Raw genomic sequence first — 19,797 nt, 5'->3', positions numbered from 1 at the left:
TGAAACTTAACAGGCGATTATCAATAATGTACACATTATGATATTGGACTACAATATTCTCACATAAATTACAGGTACTACAGAATTACATGGAACTGAAAAGTAATTGCCAACCAAAATTGGCGAGGAAATGATGGGGTATTTGCTTCTTGCCACATTTCAGATGTGATCAAAAGTACCATATACAGCAGCCCCAAAACGCAGATAATAAATGGCAACCTAGAACATCCTGCACATCAACGAGCCAAGGTACCAATCGGTCGTGGCAAAGAGTGGCAATTGAGATCAACCAGCTGACCACTGATGTAAAATACCTGCACTTGTGAGGTCCTGTGCTCACTTGCTCAGCTCATGCGCATGGTGCATGAAATGTGAAGGAATGCCAGGGCATGCTATTAAGATCACAAGTACAATAGCAGCCAGCCTGCCTCCCTGGCCATGTTGCAGCTCAACCACAGCGAGGTAAGCGTTGCAGTTCAGCACCCAAATAAGAAGCAGCATCAGCAAGAAAGTTATCGTTGGAGCCCCTGAAAACTGAAACAAGTGCTTCAACTCGCATCAAAGCCGACATTGATATTGACAGGATCATTCCCTGGGCTAGATATTGCCTGCATGAGAAGCCTAGGCCATATAGTAAGCGAGTCAGCCGTAGGCAGTTGTCATGCTTCAGCAAGTCCATGACAGTACTCAATTTAGGAAGACTCGTCAACAAGCCCACTGTTGCCTCTCGAGGTGCTGCCTTGAGTAACAAAACCACGCAATCTGATGCTAAGTCACTTATCTGTGGATCTGAATTGCCAACTAGCTCAAGAAAAATACCCATGTTGCCACCAAAGTCGCATATATCCATAACGCAAGTTTGTTGATCAACAGCAATGCTCATGCTGAAGGCATTGTCAACAAGGAGTGCTGGGTTTTTGGAGAGGGCAGTACTTCTGTTGCTACCAATGCCACGGATAATAAAAGCTCTGCAAAGTTCCAGGGTTGGTTCAAGAAAATCATCCATGTCTTTTGCAGCAACAAACTCAAGTAGGTTCCCTATTCTTCGAACAACTTGAAGCTGAGAAAGAATATGGGTGTCCATCTCGGGAGCAGATGCCAGGGCAAAGCAAAGCTTGACATTGCTTACATTTGCATTTGACAGATCTCCTAGTAAAAATTCGAAGCACTGGGATACTGTTGCTTTGTGCAGAATATCAGAGACTTTCACGCAATCATGTTCCAGTAGCATTACTAGCAGTTTCTGCGCATATATGGGTATGGGATCTTCATCCTCTGCAAAAGAAGGGTACAGCGGCAGAAAATGCTTCAGGGAGATCGATTTCAAATCACTTATCGTTTGCTCGTCAGCAGTTAACGAAGAATCACTGAAGATCACAATCATCACATCAGAGAGTATCTTCAAACACAGAAATCTGGCATCACCATCTTTATTGCCCTTGTATAAGATTGATAAGCTTGGGATGATACGACTGATGAATATTTTGTGTTCATTGAGTACAACAGAAGGCTCCTCTGTAGCAGCCTCAAGAATTCGCAACAATGTCATCTGGAAATCATCCCTAGCCTGAAAGTACAACAAGATGATAAATAATCCCACAAGGCAAAGATTTGTTCAGCAAATAAATTGTGAAATACAAAACATTGTTAAGGCAAGACAGCACCAAAGATGCAGTTATATGATGAATGCAATGACCATATAGGCATATACTCTCATCAGGATGTAATATCCATATAGTTCACAAAAAATCATACCTGAAATGGTGCCTCCAAAATTTTAATAAGATTTGCCAGCTGAAGCAATACATGACTTGTCACGACTCTGTGCCTGAAGGATGCACTTCCCAGAAGATGAAGAATAACTGGAAACAGATAAATCGTGCTCTTTGGATGAGCTCGCCCAGCTAAAGCAGGTCCATGGCGTTTTCCAGTCATAACCTGCTGTATATCACTGCAGACTGTGTCAAGAATAGCAGGGACCAAAGAAGCGACCAACTGCACAAATGCCTCTGTACATTTATGAATGAAACCCTCCTTCTCCTTTCCCAATCTATCAACCGCTGATATTAATTTTGCATTGCAAAAGAAATGAGGAAGCCACCTTTGACTGTTCTTGCAAAGTAGAGCAACAAACAAAAGGGCTTTCCCTCGCAGAACATCAGTTCCCTGTTCTATCAGAGAAATGAGCCCAGGGGCCAATTGTTTGTCATCTGATAATGAATGAATATAGCGGTTCATATTTGTTACAGTGTGACTGTTAACTAATGCCGAATTGAGAATATTAAGACTAATCTGCTGTTCACGTGGATTTCCCTTGATGAGTGTGGATGCAATATCCTTGAATGATATCTTCTCCAGGATTAAATGAATACATGATGGACTGAAGCGAGAAAGGCGGGCCAAACAAGATCCTGCAATGAGCCTGGTACTCTCCTGCTTTCCAGTTGCTTTATAGATGTAGCACAAGTGTCCAATCGCATCCTGGGAAGCAAAACGGGATGTCCATTCTGTTCCTTGGCTACATATGTTATCAATTGTCCGTAAGGCATATAACTGAGCTAGATCATCTTCGCCCTTTCGCAAGATAGATGACACCAGTGCAATTACAGCACTAGGTACCTGTACAATTTCCAACAAGGGTTAACACATTAGAAGCTAATGCAAAAGGCTTCTTATATGCACATGTACTCTGATGAACACATCAAACTACATTAACTGAAAGATCTACATAGTTGCTTCATAAGATAACCCTACGCAGAGACCACTCGCTTATAGTCAATATGCTGTCAAAGAGCTGACCCAAAATAATCACAGAAAACCAAGAATTGTTGCACTCAAAAGCAATTAAGTTAAAAAATTTCCACACAGAAAAATAAAAAATCGCAAGGCCCTAAGCTGATCAGACACATTGGAAGTAAAGGTGAGCCATCATATTGTAAGAGCAAAGTGATAATTAATAAATATATTTCAATGTCCATGCATATCATATCAACCTATAGATTTATTCATCATGAACACTGAAATGAAAATATCATAATATCAGTGTATAGAGGAACTAATTTTTCTCTTGGATCAGATGACTACAAAGCTTGTACAGCCTAGTATCGAGTTTCTATAACACACAGTAGTTCTTTATTGGTGAACACCAAAAAGGCTACACTTGCACATAAATAAAGAGGAGTCTAAAATATAAACATGTGTAGTGTACATCCATGCATTTGTTTCATATGCAAGCAGTACTACAGTGTGTTTATATGAATTAAGATAGTTTCAACTCCTAGAAATCTGTACTTGGGAATATAACCGTCGGGAAAGACAACGATGCTCTAAAACAGAATCAGCACCAAGTATCATATATTTCTATGACCCAGTACTTTACCAAGGTATGATACACTACATGATATGATATACGACATTTGACTAAATAAACAAAAAAACATAACATACTACTTGTTTTGAGTTCTGACCTGCCACGAAGTTGCAGGCCTGTTATCCTTCAAAGGGGATTCTTGGGTATTGATTTCTTTGGTATCTTGATCAGACTTGGTAGAAATGTAGAATAACAACTCTCCCAGTGTTGCCATACAGAATCTCCTGAGTTTATCATGCTTATCCCTTAATCCATCTGATAGTGCATTGAGAATTCCTGAACTTGCTAGCTCCACATCAAGAGCAGTGGAATAGCGTATCAACAACCCCATAAGTGAGGCAATTTGGACACGTAACACTGAAGTTTTTGACAGTCGAAGCATTTTTATAAGAAGCAACATAATTGGACCATTAGTTATTTTGTTCGCAGCATCTGAGTTCATGCTTAACATCTCCAGGTATCTGATTGTATTTTGTTTTTCTGAAACCTGAAAAGTTCCACTTAAACTCTGAAGTATCTGACTGTTGAATGCATTCAATTGCTCCTGTGGCAACTTAATATAATCACATGCTGTAAGAGCTTCGAAAGGAAGTGTGGGAACCGTGTCCACAGCTTTATCTGCTTTCCTACTAGGCATAACTGGTTTAACTGCAAGGTCTGTTGGATGCCAGAATGCTTCAAAGATGTTAGTTGGCTCAGAACCAGTTGCAGAACATGGAGTTACCTTTGCACGTTGTGCTTTTCGCATACAGATACTAGGTGGAGTGGCCACCACATCCAGGTTATCTGAACAAGAATTCTGCTCAGTTTTCATCATGATATCAGGCTTAACTGACCCCTCATCTGTAAGCATGTCAACCTGATTTGCCATACAATTCTCTTCATTACCATCAGTGACTTGAGGCTTTTCATGTGCTGCTGATCCTGGATGATCAGATCCATCAGTGTCATCAGGCACATCTCCTTCTGGATTTTCACCAAAATCAAGCTCCATGTCATTATTTTCTATCTTAACTTCAGTTTCATTCTCAGATGTTTCTGTGGGAGGACGCCTGTAGTTCTCCTTGTCCCTTTCCCTTTGCAAATTCAACTTAGCTATGCGAGACATCCTGAGGATATTTGCACCTTTGAAACCATCAGCCTTAGGTTTCGCACTATTTCTCTTGCCACTTTGTACATTCTTAACAGGTGTTGTGAAACCCTTGGTAGAATTCTCATCCTTCTTCTTAAGGCCAATATACTCACGGTGCTTGGGTGGTGTCAACTGTCTGGAAGGTTTGTCACCATTTCTCTCAGCTAGATATGGTGTAGCAGAAAGTTCGATCATGTTGTCAAAAGCAGGCTGAGGTGGTAAAGGAATCATCGGTATACTTGTTCTCCAAAAGTTGTGCTCACACAATTCAGACCACTGTAACCTTTCTGCCGGATCTTTCATGAGCAAGCAATCAATCAGATTTTGTAAGGACCTTGATGGATTATCAGGTAAAGGTGGTGTAGGATCCGAAATTATAGATTTGACTAACTGTGTAAATTCTCTACCCACAAAAGGGGGCCTTCCTGTATAGCATTCATACAAAACACAACCAAGTGCCCAGAAATCAGAAGCATATGAGTGGACTCCTCCCTCTCGAAATAATTCAGGAGCCATATAGCATGGTGTACCCCTCATGGGTTGTGGCACCTACAAGCCAGAAGAAATTAAGGCTAGGGAAAGAAAGTCAAATAGATATGAAAAACATGACCAAAGGAAACTCTGTATTGAAAGAAAATGAAAGCTTACATCTCCAGGATTGGTTTTCTCAATGTCTTTTAAGCGCCTTGCTAATCCAAAGTCACACAACTGGAGCAAGTTAAAAAAAAGTAATTTTGTTGGTTTTGAGTTACTATGCACTGCTTTAATAGTGGAGTAAATTAATTTTGCTGTGGTCCACTTATGTACCTTCATGCATCCAAATTCATCAAGTAGAATGTTTGATGGCTTCAGATCACAATATATAATCCCTTGAGAATGCAAGAACCTATCAAAGATGTTCCCAATAAACCAAAGTTCACCAATTACATGAAGTAAATTACGATACAAGGTTACCAAAAGAACTTTACTGAAGAGCTCTGACGAGATCGTAAGCCAGGTCATGAATAGAATTTTCAGGAAGCTTCTTATCCTGCATGGAAACATAATCTACTATGACAAACAGTAAATAAAGGCAAGGAAACCAGCAACAGTAGGATAAAATTCGTCTAACTAAGTAGCATACAATACGAGTTCCATATATGTACTCACAAGATGGATCTAGGCAAACATAAGTACAAGAAAGAAATTTATGGGTTACTCTTGTTTTCTCAAGGCCAAAATGTAAATAACTGAATAGCAATAAACATGCCTTGAAACAGCCTTGTGTACCTCCTGACTCCTGAGCAGATTATAATAAATTCTTGGCATATGGCAAACTAAAATTTCCAGAAAACACTATCATGAGGAATTATTGGGTTGTTATGACAGGTGGCAGATAAGCCACAACAGTAATAGTGCCAAACAACTACTAAAACAGCAAACAGCACTAGCAGGATACCAAGTAGTTCCTAAGAGTTTAAGATTCTGCAAAGCTGCAGTGCGCAGATTGGATTTTCAGGACTTCATCGCTGTTTCCATTCTCTCTTTTAGACAAAAAAAAATGCTTCGCACAAGTTCACTGTACTGTTATGTAGTAGTTCATTTGTTTCCAAGCAAGGGGGAAAGTGAAATTAAAGTTCATACATCAAAGTAACAGAGAAAATTACAAAAAGGTCAGGCAGCATGGTTTGATATGCACCTGGGGCACATTAGGATTAAAACATAAAAGGAGCTAATTCAATTTTATCGTACCTCACATAGAAACCACATACATAGATGATTGTACTATCATTTTCTGAAGCTAAAGTGCTATGAATTGTACATTCTAATTTCAAAAATTTAGCTTGACTACCACTCCCTCTGTTTAAATATATGACATTTAGGACAAGCTATTTAGTTCATTTTTAAATTAATTAACTTGTCCTGAACATCATAAATTTAGAAATGGAGGGAGTATTATTTTTTACCCAACTGCAGGTAGCAAGTGCAAATCAATAACGTGGATTTTCCACTTGAAATATGATATGCAAGCTACAATATTGTTTCATGTGGAATTTATACCTAATCAGAGAAAAACCTTGCACATCTATGTAAGACACATCTGCTTATGGTCTGCTGAATGTCGATTGAATCTTTTTTTTCCCAAGTTAGTTAACTCTAGAATATCTGGATACATTGATGTATCTAGGCTATACTTGCTAACTTAAACAAATTGATTACTATTTTTTAAGCATACAGATCCATGGATGCATTGTATATCCTTTAGAACTAGAGAAAAGCGCATACAGTAAATAAATAGATGAGCAAGATACCTGCTCAAGCAAGCCCTTCAGGTCTCCACCAACACAATACTCCAATATTAACCAGAAATGTGCGGAGGTCTCGTACCTGGGAAGACAAGTAGAATATAAGTATGGAATATAGAGGAACAATGATATTCTCAACCTATTAGTAAACTAAAAGACGTTATCACGTTGCAAAACCAGCCAAGAGAATTTATAGGACAATGGGAGTACCTAAGAACCTTACCAAGAGTAAAATTTCAGGACATTTGCATGGTCTAAAGAATGGAGCATCCGAACCTGCGAAGATAAGTTTAAAAGCACAATTAGTACAAAGGAAAAGAACTTGACAAAGAAACGAGTACGGGCATACATTAAGCCTGTTTAATAGCTGTACAATCATGCTCCCAGAAAACAGTTCTCAATCTAAAACCAGAGCATGATGTATGTTCTCCTGACCAGCAACAATTACTACATTCTGAACCTTCACTGTTAAGTGCTTGCCTGAAGGGGCATCCCCAACAAAACAGGTGAATCAAAACGTATTATTCTTCATAAACAAGAAACAGGTATGCTCTGTATCATATAAAACTGCAGCAGCACAAGAGAGTGCAGGTTGTATTACAATATTACTGTAACATATCTTCCATGGCATTCTATCTGTAATTAGCCACTGGAAATATAAAATAAATAAGCCTAACTGTCAACAGTTTCAGGTTTGGCAAGCGCTCCAAAGTATATAGTTCTGCATAGGCAACAGCACTTAACCAAATCCTTGTAGCTAAACAGGCTACACCATGCGCTCGAGAAAAAATAACAGCCTACAACTACAGAAACAAAAGATCTAGCGATTCAACCACGGTGATTCACGATGCAAGCGGGGGAGAAGCGAGCTCACCTCGTTGAGGACCTTGGAGCGCTGCGACTTGTCGACACTCTTGACGGCGAAGTACTCGATGGTCTTCTTCTTCCGCCCCTTATACACCGTCTTCACTCCGCCCAGCCACCAGCACCAAATCACAGAACCGACCATAAAAAAGCACCGAAAAAATCAGAAATCGCTCGCGCTGGAACCGGGGCCGCCCCGATCCTGGTGGATCCAGGGCGGGAGCCGGGAGGAGGAGCGGAACTGAAACCCTTAGGAGCGGAGCGAGGGGAGGGAAAGTGAGGGAGGGTTACCGAGTGCTTGCCGCGGCCGATGGCTTCGTAGACGTGGAAGTTGTTCATGGCAGAGGAGTAGGCAAAGGAGGCGGAGGCAGGGCTCCCCCTCTCGCCGCCGGCGAGTTTGACTAGGGTTTGAGATTCGGGGGGCGAAGCGGTGGAAGAAACGGGGGGAGGAAGAGGAGATGGGGGAGCGAGAGGGTGAGAGAATGAGAGAGAGAGAGAGAGAGAGAGAGTGGGCGGGATTTTGAATTGAGACGGCCGCTCGCTCGGCTAGTTTTGGCTTTTGGGCTAGCCGATGCGGAGGCGCTCCTCCTGCTGATCTTTTTTCCGTTTTGAAATCCTACTATTGCGGATTGTGACCTTGGTGCGAGTGCGATGGCGTTTTTTCATTCAGAACCCTGCGTCATTATATAATTAGTAGGTACACCTTTGTGGAATAGTGCAGGACGATTTTTTTTTGACTCGGTCCGTTGAACATTGTTTTCTTACAAATATATCATTTATATAGCTATAAAACTTATAACATTTTAAATATGACTAATTATATATGAAGTAATTTTAAATACTAAATGTATTTATAGGTTCGCTAGTAATTTCTAATCAGCATATATAAATTTTGAATTTCAGAATGAAAACATGGCTTATATTTTTAAACTAATTGGAGTCCTAGATAGTTACTGCTCCAAGTGCCCTTAGAAAATATTGCCCCAAGGAATACAAAAGGAGTATAATGTTCCTAATTTAAGTGCAGGGTGGAAAGGTTTACATGTCTATACAACTACTGAAGTAGAATGGTATTATGAAATCCATGGAGTATGTCTTGGTGAATAATCGATATGATCACTTCTGTTAACCCAAGTAATTTTTGGTTCTCGATAGCAATTTTTTTAAATTATACAATATAACTCAGACACTCACAACGCACGCACACTCATCCCTATAAATACACATACACAAACCTTACCCTTACGAGCATTTTTGAAAACTGAGCTTGAAATCACAACGCCTTTAAATCCTAAAAAATTCGCTTCCACGGGAAATCGAACCTAAGTCCTAAAATGTTACTGAGGCTTAGGTGCTACTGAGACTCTTGTAACCACTAGACTACGTGCCCTTGCATCTTTCAATTGCAATCTGATACTACCTAAGAGTGTAAACATAGTTATTTATCTCGTGTCATTCTCAAAGAGAGTAGCCCAGTCCAACTAGCATTAGAATACGAGCAGTCCGCCTATAAAATCCAACTGCTGAAAAAACAAATATTGAGATTTTCCACATAAAAGTGTTATTGTTATATTTCAAGAAAACTACTTCCAATTGTTATATTTTGCAATCATATCATCTGTACTATTGACTATGTATCCTTAGTAGCAAAAATAGTCATAATATCTGTATCCAAGGTTTGTAAGTTTGGAGGAGAGAGATAGAGCGTCTAGCTATTAAGTATTCCTTTGAACATTCGAAGCAGCTCGCTCAAGTTAACTGTTCAATTTACTGCACAAATGATCCAGGGGTATTATGAATTCAGGGGGATGGATCCTTCGGACACGTAGTTGCGCCACCTTATCTCAAAATGTTCATCTTACACTCCCAAGGAAACTAAAACAACACAAAACTTTAGCATCAATATTAGCATCAGGAAGCACTGCCACAAGTACCACAAGATCAAACAACTAAGGACACAAGTTCAAACAGTAAAGCTATGATATAAATCATAGTATAATTGAATTGATTTTGAACCAATAATTATGGGCTCTTAACCCGATCAAAATATTAGCTGCGCAAGGCTAGAGTGTTATGCTAGACCCAGCCAGTAGCCAATTTCTAGTACAAAATTCCTATGTGTCCTAAATAATATTTGTCGCTTCAGAGTACCAGCTCGGTGGCTTATTTTGGTCGTTGGTTTAGGGCAGTTGAGCACCATCATTAGTCCTGCACAATCTCAGAGCTTCAGGCGGAAAGAATATGCCAAGAATACGGAAGTGTGTACTCTGACAGCTTATTTGCAACTGTCGACTTGGGAAAATTGTCCTTCAAAGCTTCTCGTCAGCTTCTCTGCAGCTGCCTCTACCCTCTGGTTATCCTGAAATTAAGAAAAAAACAATTATCTAAGCAAAATTGTATTGCATGAACTCAAACTAAAGCAATGTGTTACTGTAAACCTTAACTAGCTGTTCCTATTCCAGCTACAAGAAGGTTCGAATGTACTTCTGTGTTATCAGTTATGTCTACATTTCCATTAGCTGATGACCTGATGTTTACAGATTGCTTTGCTTTCGAGAAACAGAGTGTAACTGTACAGTACTGCGATGTTACTTATGAGCAGCATTCATGATCATTTGTGGGATTAAAGTAGTCATATGTACTGTCACAGAGAATTCACCTTTCCGGTAAGATTCACAACCAAAGGCCCAGCTCTAGATATCCGATGACACCCTGCATGAAATATCAATCATCAAGTGTCGCCAAGCGGATCATAAGGGCACATAAGTTACGCAGAAACAAGGGGATCCTAGATCCCCCCACGGATCATACCTATGTAAACATCAGAAAACTCTAAGCACAGTTTCGCAAGGACCGGAGCAATTTGAACCTGAACAAGCATGCAGCAAGTAACTTCACATTAGACAAGTAATGAGTTGGAATGAAGCCTCGAAAGGATACATTTGGGGAAAATATGAGAATGTACATTAAACAAAATGTAATTCATGGAGGACTCTGATATTTATCCAATTAGCCAGTATTCTGTTATAAACACCAAGAAGGTACCATCTGGAATCATAGGGTATTCTCATTCCCGTAAAGGTAAGTTGGCAGAACAAAGATATTCAGTCATGAACATATGCACTATCACAATCTGGATAGACTAGAATTGACTGTAGAGAACATCTGAATTTCTTTAAAGGTTAAAAAGGAAAATTACTTTAATGCTTACTATGGACTAAAAAAAGTCCAAATGCTTTTGAAGTAATCATTCCCAGAGAAAACTTGGGAATGTTTTTCCCAAGGATAGGCATCGAGACAAATGGGTAAATCTGTTATGGCAGGGAGACATACATCTGAAAGTGTAGTGCCGAGATGCTTTGACTCAAAAGGTTTTGCCTGAACTAAACCACTCTCCTGAGTGTCTAGAAGACAATCCCACTCGGTGTCTAGTTCATCAACATTGGTTGCAGCAAGAGTGATGACATTTCTGCATTTGATCTGCATAAGGAAAAAACATCTATAAAGGCAAATACAAACGAAATTGGCTAGAATCTTTCAAAATTTACACAGTGAGAACACTTCAACTATATATGTAAGCATTTTCTCATCAGTTGCTGGCTAAAATACCAGAATTTACTGTGCCGCATAAACTTCCATGATAAGAGTGGATATCATTTTTTTAATAAAAAATATAGGCACTTAACTGTTACTGCCTCAGAATATATCATATAACCTAGGTCCTTAGGAAACCCCAAAAAGAACATGTAGCTTCAGAACATATGTAAATGCACCAAAACTACAGAACGTACCAATGGTAATGGTAGCTTTTTGTGGTGCAATAGTTCAGTAATACCTTCTGGCAACAATGCCATCTGAGAAAGAAATAGAAAAGGAGTTAACTCGTAGAGATAGCAATTTGCTAGAATAAGCACAACATAATTGCAAGCCAATACACATTCAAGAAATTTAATACTTGAAATCCAGAATCCAGATACCTCATTTCGATCACCACTGTAATTGTTTCCCATGAGTTGACTAAGATAATCCTCAAACTCTTCATCAGGAGCCTATGCTAATGCAAAGCACAGATAAGTTGAAAAAAACCATTTGAAGTACAACAAGAATGCACAGTTATGCGAGTGAGAAGATTCTACATCTCATAATGCAGTCACAACATGGCTTTCTCGTGACAATAGTACAATCCTATAAGGTCAATGCACAAGCTTTTCTTCATTATAGAACAAAAAATGCAGAAAATACACCAAATAATATTATAGATGGGAATTTATATGGAAAAAGGTCAGAAATAAAGAAGTACTGCAAAAAGCCATTTTTGCAGAAAGAAAATGTTATTAGACGTACCAGACGAACTCCAAATGCTTTCGCAACACCAGCCAAAGAAACGTCTGAATGTAGAGGCCCAAGTCCTCCAAAGATAAACACCTTAAATACAACATGAATTTCATTAAAAACTAACTTGAAAACTTTATACAATTGCAAGCCTATAGGAACTAACCATGTCATCCGTAGATTTGCAGCGTTCAACTTCTTCAGCAACAGAATCAATCTGCAAGGCCACACAGATATATCCTGTTAGATTACATGCCTGGAAACTGGCATGACGAGAGCAGCTAAATAGAATAATTCAGAACAAAAACACAACATTTATTAAGGCAATGTGAGCTGGGACGCAACTATTCCAATATGTAAACTATCTTACCTCATTGCGAACAACTGCTACATGAGAAACCCGCCAGCCAATTGCATGAAGCTTCTTGCACAAGGCTGCTCCTAGTTTATCCTCAGTTGTGCCAAACCTGAAGAACCAAAATGGATAGGCATGGACTAAATGTTAAGAATAAAGGTTAATAAGGAGTTCCCGCAAAGAGATCCAGATCGAGTCATCTATCAAAGAAATAAAATGGATTTTCACAAAGTATAACAAAATATGAAACCGTGTTGCAACATTAAGTTCTTTGGCATTATTAAATAAATCCAATAGTACAATATATATCTGGCTTTGGAACACCTGGTTACACTTTCCTGATCTACTCTGAAGTGTCCAGACTATCAATTGATATACTTCAATCATCCATACAAAAAGCCATACAAAAGATGAAGAGAATTCACATGATTGTGATATAAATTTCAAGGAAAGAAAAAGAAAAAGGTCACAAGTTCCATTTCTACCAAGAAAAACTACTCCAAGCTTAAGAACCTGAAGCCTAACATAATTACATCCAACATGATTATTAGAAGGGATCACTCACAATATTTCATCACCGACTACAATGATTGAAGCCGCACGTGAGATCATCTGTTCTCCCTCAATATTGTTCATGCCATTGCTTGCAACAGAATTCATTTCCATTTTGTGATTAGTTTTTTTTGTTCGACCAGCTCTTTCAAGCCTTCCATCTGTTAGCATGTATGCTGGTCTGAAGCTTTTCTCAGTTGATGAATCACTAAGAAGTGCATTTGGAACAGTATCATGTATGCTTCCAATGGAAGTATACCTGCAATCAGAGTAGATGAAAGATGTAAGTCATGTTGGAAAGTGACTATGAAAGATCAGAATACTTCTGCAATGGATTCACAAAGTGAGCTGAAATCCAGAATACAAGGTAACAAAACTGCTCATCCAAAGAAAGAAGGGGAAAAATATACTTTTTAGAGAATACTCCCTTCGTTCCAAATTGTAGGTCATTTTGGCTTTTCTAGGTACATAGATTTTGCTATACACCTAGATATATGTTATGTCTATAGATATATAGTAAAAGATGTGTACTTAGAAAAGCTAAAACGACCTACAATTTGGAATGGAGAGAGTACTTTTAGATCAATGGCATGGCAAAGCGCGTTTGACCCCAAAGGTATCAAAAGATCTGTAAAAGGTATGCAAACAAGCAATTTGAACTGCAAAGTTTCGAACATAAGATAAGAGCTTACCCTTGATCATAAAGGCTGCAGTATTTGACCTTACATGTTAAGAGAAAAGACCAAACATCCCTGGCACAGAAAATAATGCTCCTTAGCATTTGAATGGGCATACTAGAAAAGGCAGTCTTGAATTGTTACATGATCAGGAGAAAAACCTGTATGACCAATCCAAGATTGGATTCACCCTCATAAAAGGAGGCCAGCCAGGTGAACTAGGAGAGAACTGTTCTTGACCAACCTATAATTTCAAAATTGTGTTTATTCAAAGGTCTGTGGAGATACCAAAACTGTAAGGAACTGTGAACACTGTGGGCATAATTATTGCACATAATAGGTACAAGGGGTTGTGAAGAACAAATGAGCACTGGCAAAAGATAATCACCGCATTTGGATCACCAATTCTTGTGCCAATGAAAATTGCTTTGGTTGGCTTCTCTTTCAATAGGCCTTCTAGACCAGACTTGAAATCTGAATGGATAGTTTCCAGTGGTAACCCATAACTGTGGAGTGTGGAGAGAACAGAACAATATTCAATTTGGCCTTCTAAAGATAGTGGATAGACAAAGGGTGCAATTAAGCAAATCTTGGCAAATTCTTACGTTGAGACGGTCTCATAAGTGAATGAGTTGATTTCAGGGAAAGCACAAGGGCTCTCGAAATAGATGGTACGCAATGGACAGTTTTTAACAGCATCCATTTGGGCTACATCACCAGCATCCTTCTTGTAAAGGTAGTAACCAGCCCGAATCAAATGCAGGAGAACCTATTGGCATATAACATTGGCATCGTGTCAAACTTCCAAGACTCCAAGAGATATTAATTGGAATTGAACATACAAAAATAGGATGAGAAAAAAAGAGAATATAAAGATATTTACAGTTGAGTCCTTCCCACCATTAAAGCTGAAGGCTACTTCCTCAAACCTGTAAAGTGAAACTAATGAGAGTTAGACAGCAACAATAATCCTATTCGGCTATTCCTATGGTCTTGGCATTCAATCAGCCACCAACATCCAACATTAGACACATGAATTCTTTCTAGGAAACAAAGAAAGGACACACTTTATTTTTCAAAATTATCGTAACATTTGAGTACATCTAACTTGTACCCTATTGGCAATGCAGAACAGAATGAAAGGTGGAATTGACTAGCCACAGGTTGAGCGTAGATATAGTTAGAAGGAATATTTTAAGAACCTGTAGACCTGCATCATGGGTTTTATACCCCATTTAGGCTTCATTACTGCTCCTCTTAGCATCTTAAGTGACACCATTAAAACTATTAACCGCATAACCCCACATTAAATTATTTCTACATCTTCAGAACTGGTCTAAGAACATACAGAACAACCTGAGAAAACTGCAACGAAAGCAATGCACCTACTTTCTGGTGTTTCAGGATGCGAACTGGGGCATGTCTACTTCAACCAGAGGTCTTAAGGCAACTAATCTTGACTGAAGCCAAAAGCCAATTGTTTACTATTATCTGCTAGCATTGGTTTTCCACCAGCCAGTTTAAGTTGTCTTCCTATCCCAGTAGATATATGATGAGCAAGCAGAGCAGGCAGAGAACAATTGTGCAATTGATTAAGCAACCTCTGCCCGATAAGCGGTACTCCGATTTTGTTGCTGCAGGGGAAGCATCAGCAGACAAACAGTGACACAGAGGCAGCCTGCGCGTTGGGACCCAGCGGCTGCAGCTCCAGGCAGTTTGAGATCTACTCCGCCGGCACGCGTCAAACTCGATGTTCCCGCGGGCCTATCCCCCGCCGCCTCCCTCCCCAAATCCGAACCCGCACCTATCCCTCCGCCGGATCAACCAACCCAAACGGCGGGCCAGCGCAGGCTCCACGCCAGCGCGCGCGGCCCAGACCCCGGCCCGATCGCGCGCGCGGCGACCGCCCCCCGCGCCCTGAATCTCGAGCTCCCACTCTCACCGGATCGCCGCGGAACCAGCACACCTCCGCCGACGCCGCCACTAACCCAATCCGCGCGCCCCGTCCCAGGAGGTGGAGGAGGAAGGGGTGGAGAGAGAGCAGGGGGGGAGCTTACGGGTAGAGCGCGAAGGCCCGCTGGACGACGTAGACGGCGTTGCCGTACTTGGTGCGCATGCGGCGGTCGCTGCACCCGCGCACCGCCTCGTCGATCTCCATCCCCCCGTCACTCCCCCCTGCTCCGGCGAGGCGGGAAGTGGGAGCGAGGCGGTTGAGGAATGGTGGGAGGCGTGTGGGCTGGGGTGACTCGGCTCGGCTGTGTGTTTGCTTGGGGAGCGGGTCCGCGGAGAGAGACGCGAAGGGATGATGGGACAAAGGAGGAAGCCTCCAACCAAGGCTGCTGCTCCCGTCTGCGCTGCGCGGATAGACTGCACGTTCCGGATGGTGTGGGATCCTTTTCTTGCCTTCCCGGGAATTTCTCTCCTTTTTTCCTCGTCAGATATATACACTTGGCATTGCTGTGGGCGCGGCGGTGATTTCGTGGCGCTGACGTGGTGGGACGGTGTCATCGAGGGTGGCCCCGGGTTCTGCTGCGCGTGCCAGGGGGGCAGCTGGTGCTGACGTGGTGGAACGGGACCGTAGTAGCGGGGGGCAGTGTGCCAGCGTGGCTGACTGGCCGTGTTGTTTTTCTCTCTCTCCGTTTCTTCTTCCAAGGAGGATAACCTTCGTCTTATTTTCCAAGAATAGGACATCGACTGTTGTATTTGTATCATCTGCCCCCCGGGTTTTGAAATATCTTTGTTTTTCCATGAATTCACATTGCTCGTTGCAAAGGACGTAACTAACTACGAAAACTTTCAGAATAAACAGATCTGAATTTGTTTACATAAAATAGCCAATGCTTCTTAGAAAGAAGTTGGAGATTTTTGCTTTTGTCTTTACATTTTTTTTATAAAAAGGATCAGTCCAATAAGATAATTTTGTAATAGTATAGAACCTTTTGTATAAGAGTGGTACGTAAAGTAGTCGTAGCAAAAGACGGAATCATCTACACGTGGGTTTGACTCAGCAGAGAAAACTAAGCTGAGAGGATTCAAATCTAATGCTCTGATGTGAAAGAAACAAAACACAAAATGTTATATGAATAAATTTTTGTTCATATATAGCCTTGTCTGGCACAAGTAGCTCTTAGCTCTGAGTTGGACATAAAGTTCATCAACTAAAATTGAGTGGTTTAAATAGCTATTTTTACTAAGTTTAAATCATAAGGATTCATATAAACGGTCTCATTAATGCTCTAGCTCAAGCTCTATGAAATCTTAATGCTAGGAACACCTAGTTTCAGGAACTCTTGGAGTTGGAACTGTGTTTCACATTACACCTAGCAAGCGGTGTAACACACGTTATCTTCGTTAGTGTTCCTTTTCCCTCAAGTTTAAGGGGTCTTACGTTGAAATCTGCCGAGTGCTTTTACATGTTGAATTGAACACACGTGCTGCAAGAATCTTAGGGATACAGTGGTTGAACATAAAAATGTACCATCCACTTCCACATAAAACTAAGAAAAAATTACCGGGGAGAAGTTTCCCTACCATAACGAAAAGGCAGAGCACTTGCTGATTTTCCTTCTTAAAACAACACCTGCAATGGAGGAACCAAATTCGAAGAAGCTATTCCTCACTTTATTTATCCCGTACTAAAAGCGTACATGAAATTTGATCGAATAAATAATGACTAGTCTTACCAATACAACATCGTGTAACTTCCAGGAATTTCAGTTACCTTGCATATCTATTTCTCTATCTATGTGGGGTACCAATGCATACATCTCTGCCACTTTTTACACGAAATTTGCCAAAAAGGAATTCATCTCAAATTCTCGATCAATCGAGCCGATCGAAACAGCTAGATTTACAGGGGTTGTTTCATCTACAGCCTACTCCTCTGGCCTGGTTCATTGTTGTTCCTGCCATTAACTGAAGCATTTTTCTTCCCAGCCTTCTTTGCTCTACCAGCCCTTTCAAGGCCCCCGTCTGACAACTTGTATGCCGGTTTATACCCGCCCGATCCATCACGCAGAAGCTCGTTTGGAACAGTGTTATGTATGCTGCCAATTGAAGTGTACCTGAAGCCAGAGCAACAGTTGTCAGATGCATGATAGCTGAAGTAAATTTGTATGGAAACTTTGCTGAGATGACAAGTTGCGCTTTTGCTAAAAGTGCAATTCTAATTTGATATACTAGGTATAGCACTTTGGCCTACAAGGGAGAAAGGAAACCTAACAGTAACAGTTACCAAAAAGGTGTCTGAAGAAGTCTCTGAACATGCATGGAAAAGACTAAAGAGCATACCCTTGATCATAGAGGCTGCAGTATTTGACCTTGCAGGTTAATAGGAAAGACCAAACATCGCTGTCAGAGCAAAGCACCCGAATTAGCATCCAGGGGGAAAATGCAGCGATCTCTGTTGAGCTATGCGAGCAGGATTATTCAGGGATCAGGAGGCAAACCTGTAGGACCAATCCAAGATAGGGTTCACCCTCATGAAAGGAGGCCAGTCAGGTGAGCTAGGGGAGAACTGTTGTTGACCAACCTAGAGCAATTTGAAAATTTAATTACAGGCAGGTCCATGGACATGGATTGCGCATGCCAATTTCTTGTATAAACTAGTAGAAGTAGAGCAATTGCAAAAGGAATCGATCATTCAAGAGAGCTGCCGCACCGCATTCGGATCACCGTTTCTAGTGCCAAGGAAGATTGCTTTGGTGGGCTTCTCCTTAAGCAGGGCTTCAATCCCAGATTTATAATCTGTCCTAATAGTTTCCAGTGGCAAGCCGTAACTGCAAAACATGGATGAGATCATGAGAATGTACACTCAACTTGCCAAGAGTGAAGATAATAGAAGGGCACATAGAATTATTCTGTAACTGATCAAATCTACGAGTTCTTACGTCGCCGCGGTCTCGTACGTGAACCAGTCGATTTCAGGAAAGGTGTTAGGGTCCTCGAAGTAGATGGTCCGCATCGGGCAGTTTTGAACGGCATGATGGACGGTTATGTCCACATGGCCTGAACTTGTTGCCTTGTGCAGATAGTAGCCAGCCCGAAGCAGATGCAGCAGCACCTGTTGATTTAGCACGTTGCCGTCAAGGTCGATGGTTAGTAACTGTCGTTGAACATAAGTTAGACAAGTGGTGAGCAGATGAGGGGGAGTAGCAGGAAAGTACGGTTGAATCTTTCCCGCCGTTGAAGCTGAAAGCGAGTTCCTCAAACCTGAAAAGTGAAATTGCCGAGAATCAGACAAACTGTTACCAACTGCACTCACCCACCCAACATAAAAAAATAGAACAACCAAAACAAAAAAAATACAAGAAATTAAAAGTAGACCGTAGAAACAACCACCAATAGTCTTTGCGTTTTCAAAACGTGTATCCACTCTTTTTCTGCCATGTGTGAATTGTGACGCGTATGATGTGGACAAAGAACAAGAGCGGAATCTTTTTTTGTTCTTTGTCATCCATAGGTCATTCATGCTTGAATGCTAATTACACTATCTCGTTTTTCAGTTGGACCAACACAAAGATTAAGGTGTCGTGGATGTGCTAGCGCTAACACAAAGATCCATTGGTCATATGCGTCGATTACAAAAGACGAGACGGCCCTGCTGCATTCTGTACGGAGGCACGGAGCAATGCATCCTGGACGGCGCAAGAGCATGTGCGCCGAGGCGAGGCCAATGCACCAGACCCAGCCGTGGACAAAGGCCCGGGCTACATGCTGAGAAGGCGAGGCAGGCAGGCAGCGTAGGGATAGCAGACTTTGGGAGGGCCATGGTGAAGTAGTGCAAGTGCGGCAGAGGAGAGGCGAGCGTACGTACGGGTACAGCGCCAAAGCGCGGCGGATGGTGTGGACGGCGGCGTCGTACTTGGCGTGCAGCCGGGCGTCGCCGCTGCCGCGCACCGCCCGCTCGATCTCCATCGTCGCTGCGCTGCGGGTCCGAGGCCACGCGGCTAGCCGATCGCTCGGTCTCGCAACTCGATCGAGAGCAAGAAGAGAAGCAGCTAAGTCTTCCTAAAAAGAGAGAGAGGGCAGCTAGCTCGGTGACGACGATTGATCGGTCAAGCGATCTTGGCGGCGACGCGGTTGCGGAGAACTCCGCCTGTTGCTGTTGGCTCGCGTGGGTGCGTGCGTGCACGACCGGGACGCCGGCGTGGACCGGGACTCGGACTGGACCTGGTACGGACTCGGGCCGTCGGGCGTCGTTATGGGCTGGGTCAATGCAGATGATAGTG

At 41.6% G+C, this 19,797-nt stretch overlaps 3 protein-coding genes across 3 annotated transcripts; all 3 read right to left on the bottom strand.

Annotated features, from left to right (window-relative positions):
- Positions 1–8,168, bottom strand: LOC112892119 (serine/threonine-protein kinase RUNKEL). Its single transcript, XM_025959199.1, has 10 exons — positions 7,943–8,168; positions 7,662–7,751; positions 7,011–7,063; positions 6,794–6,869; positions 5,471–5,532; positions 5,310–5,388; positions 5,151–5,210; positions 3,468–5,051; positions 1,756–2,619; positions 1–1,567 (listed from the first exon to the last, which is right to left on the bottom strand). The coding sequence occupies exons 1-10, from the start codon at positions 7,988–7,990 to the stop codon at positions 449–451; spliced, it is 4,035 nt and encodes a 1,344-aa protein (XP_025814984.1). The 5' UTR covers positions 7,991–8,168; the 3' UTR covers positions 1–448.
- A 1,448-nt stretch (positions 8,169–9,616) lies between these two features.
- LOC112894717 (FAD synthase-like) lies at positions 9,617–15,874 on the bottom strand. Its single transcript, XM_025962512.1, has 16 exons — positions 15,625–15,874; positions 14,451–14,496; positions 14,173–14,336; positions 13,956–14,073; positions 13,729–13,811; positions 13,583–13,642; positions 12,904–13,149; positions 12,354–12,450; positions 12,150–12,200; positions 11,996–12,076; positions 11,629–11,700; positions 11,443–11,505; positions 10,985–11,131; positions 10,463–10,520; positions 10,311–10,363; positions 9,617–10,010 (listed from the first exon to the last, which is right to left on the bottom strand). The coding sequence occupies exons 1-16, from the start codon at positions 15,723–15,725 to the stop codon at positions 9,927–9,929; spliced, it is 1,524 nt and encodes a 507-aa protein (XP_025818297.1). The 5' UTR covers positions 15,726–15,874; the 3' UTR covers positions 9,617–9,926.
- A 1,363-nt stretch (positions 15,875–17,237) lies between these two features.
- Positions 17,238–19,483, bottom strand: LOC112892754 (probable FAD synthase). Its single transcript, XM_025959874.1, has 7 exons — positions 19,383–19,483; positions 18,733–18,778; positions 18,457–18,629; positions 18,228–18,345; positions 18,016–18,098; positions 17,858–17,917; positions 17,238–17,631 (listed from the first exon to the last, which is right to left on the bottom strand). The coding sequence occupies exons 1-7, from the start codon at positions 19,481–19,483 to the stop codon at positions 17,436–17,438; spliced, it is 777 nt and encodes a 258-aa protein (XP_025815659.1). The 3' UTR covers positions 17,238–17,435.
- Positions 19,484–19,797: the final 314 nt, after the last annotated feature.

Source organism: Panicum hallii, chromosome 5 (assembly GCF_002211085.1).
Source record: "Panicum hallii strain FIL2 chromosome 5, PHallii_v3.1, whole genome shotgun sequence".
NCBI lineage: Eukaryota > Viridiplantae > Streptophyta > Magnoliopsida > Poales > Poaceae > Panicum > Panicum hallii.
This window is presented reverse-complemented; position numbering and strand designations above follow the sequence as displayed.

What these genes read in the sequence shown, in the direction of transcription:
- LOC112892119 (XM_025959199.1), bottom strand. Translation starts at nt 7,990, where the DNA reads ATGAACAACTTCCACGTCTACGAAGCCATCGGCCGCGGCAAGCACTCG. An exon ending in GCTCCAAGGTCCTCAACGAG is followed by an intron (nt 7,064 to 7,661) that starts GTGAGCTCGCTT and finishes TTATCTTCGCAG; the next exon opens with GTTCGGATGCTCCATTCTTT. An exon ending in TGAAGGGCTTGCTTGAGCAG is followed by an intron (nt 5,533 to 6,793) that starts GTATCTTGCTCA and finishes GTTTCCATGCAG; the next exon opens with GATAAGAAGCTTCCTGAAAA.
- LOC112894717 (XM_025962512.1), bottom strand. Translation starts at nt 15,725, where the DNA reads ATGGAGATCGACGAGGCGGTGCGCGGGTGCAGCGACCGCCGCATGCGC. An exon ending in ACTTATGAGACCGTCTCAAC is followed by an intron (nt 14,074 to 14,172) that starts GTAAGAATTTGC and finishes CACACTCCACAG; the next exon opens with TTATGGGTTACCACTGGAAA. An exon ending in GCAAATCTACGGATGACATG is followed by an intron (nt 12,077 to 12,149) that starts GTTAGTTCCTAT and finishes GTTGTATTTAAG; the next exon opens with GTGTTTATCTTTGGAGGACT.
- LOC112892754 (XM_025959874.1), bottom strand. Translation starts at nt 19,483, where the DNA reads ATGGAGATCGAGCGGGCGGTGCGCGGCAGCGGCGACGCCCGGCTGCAC. An exon ending in ACGGCGGGAAAGATTCAACC is followed by an intron (nt 18,630 to 18,732) that starts GTACTTTCCTGC and finishes CTAAATCAACAG; the next exon opens with GTGCTGCTGCATCTGCTTCG. An exon ending in TGCAGCCTCTATGATCAAGG is followed by an intron (nt 17,632 to 17,857) that starts GTATGCTCTTTA and finishes CTCTGGCTTCAG; the next exon opens with GTACACTTCAATTGGCAGCA.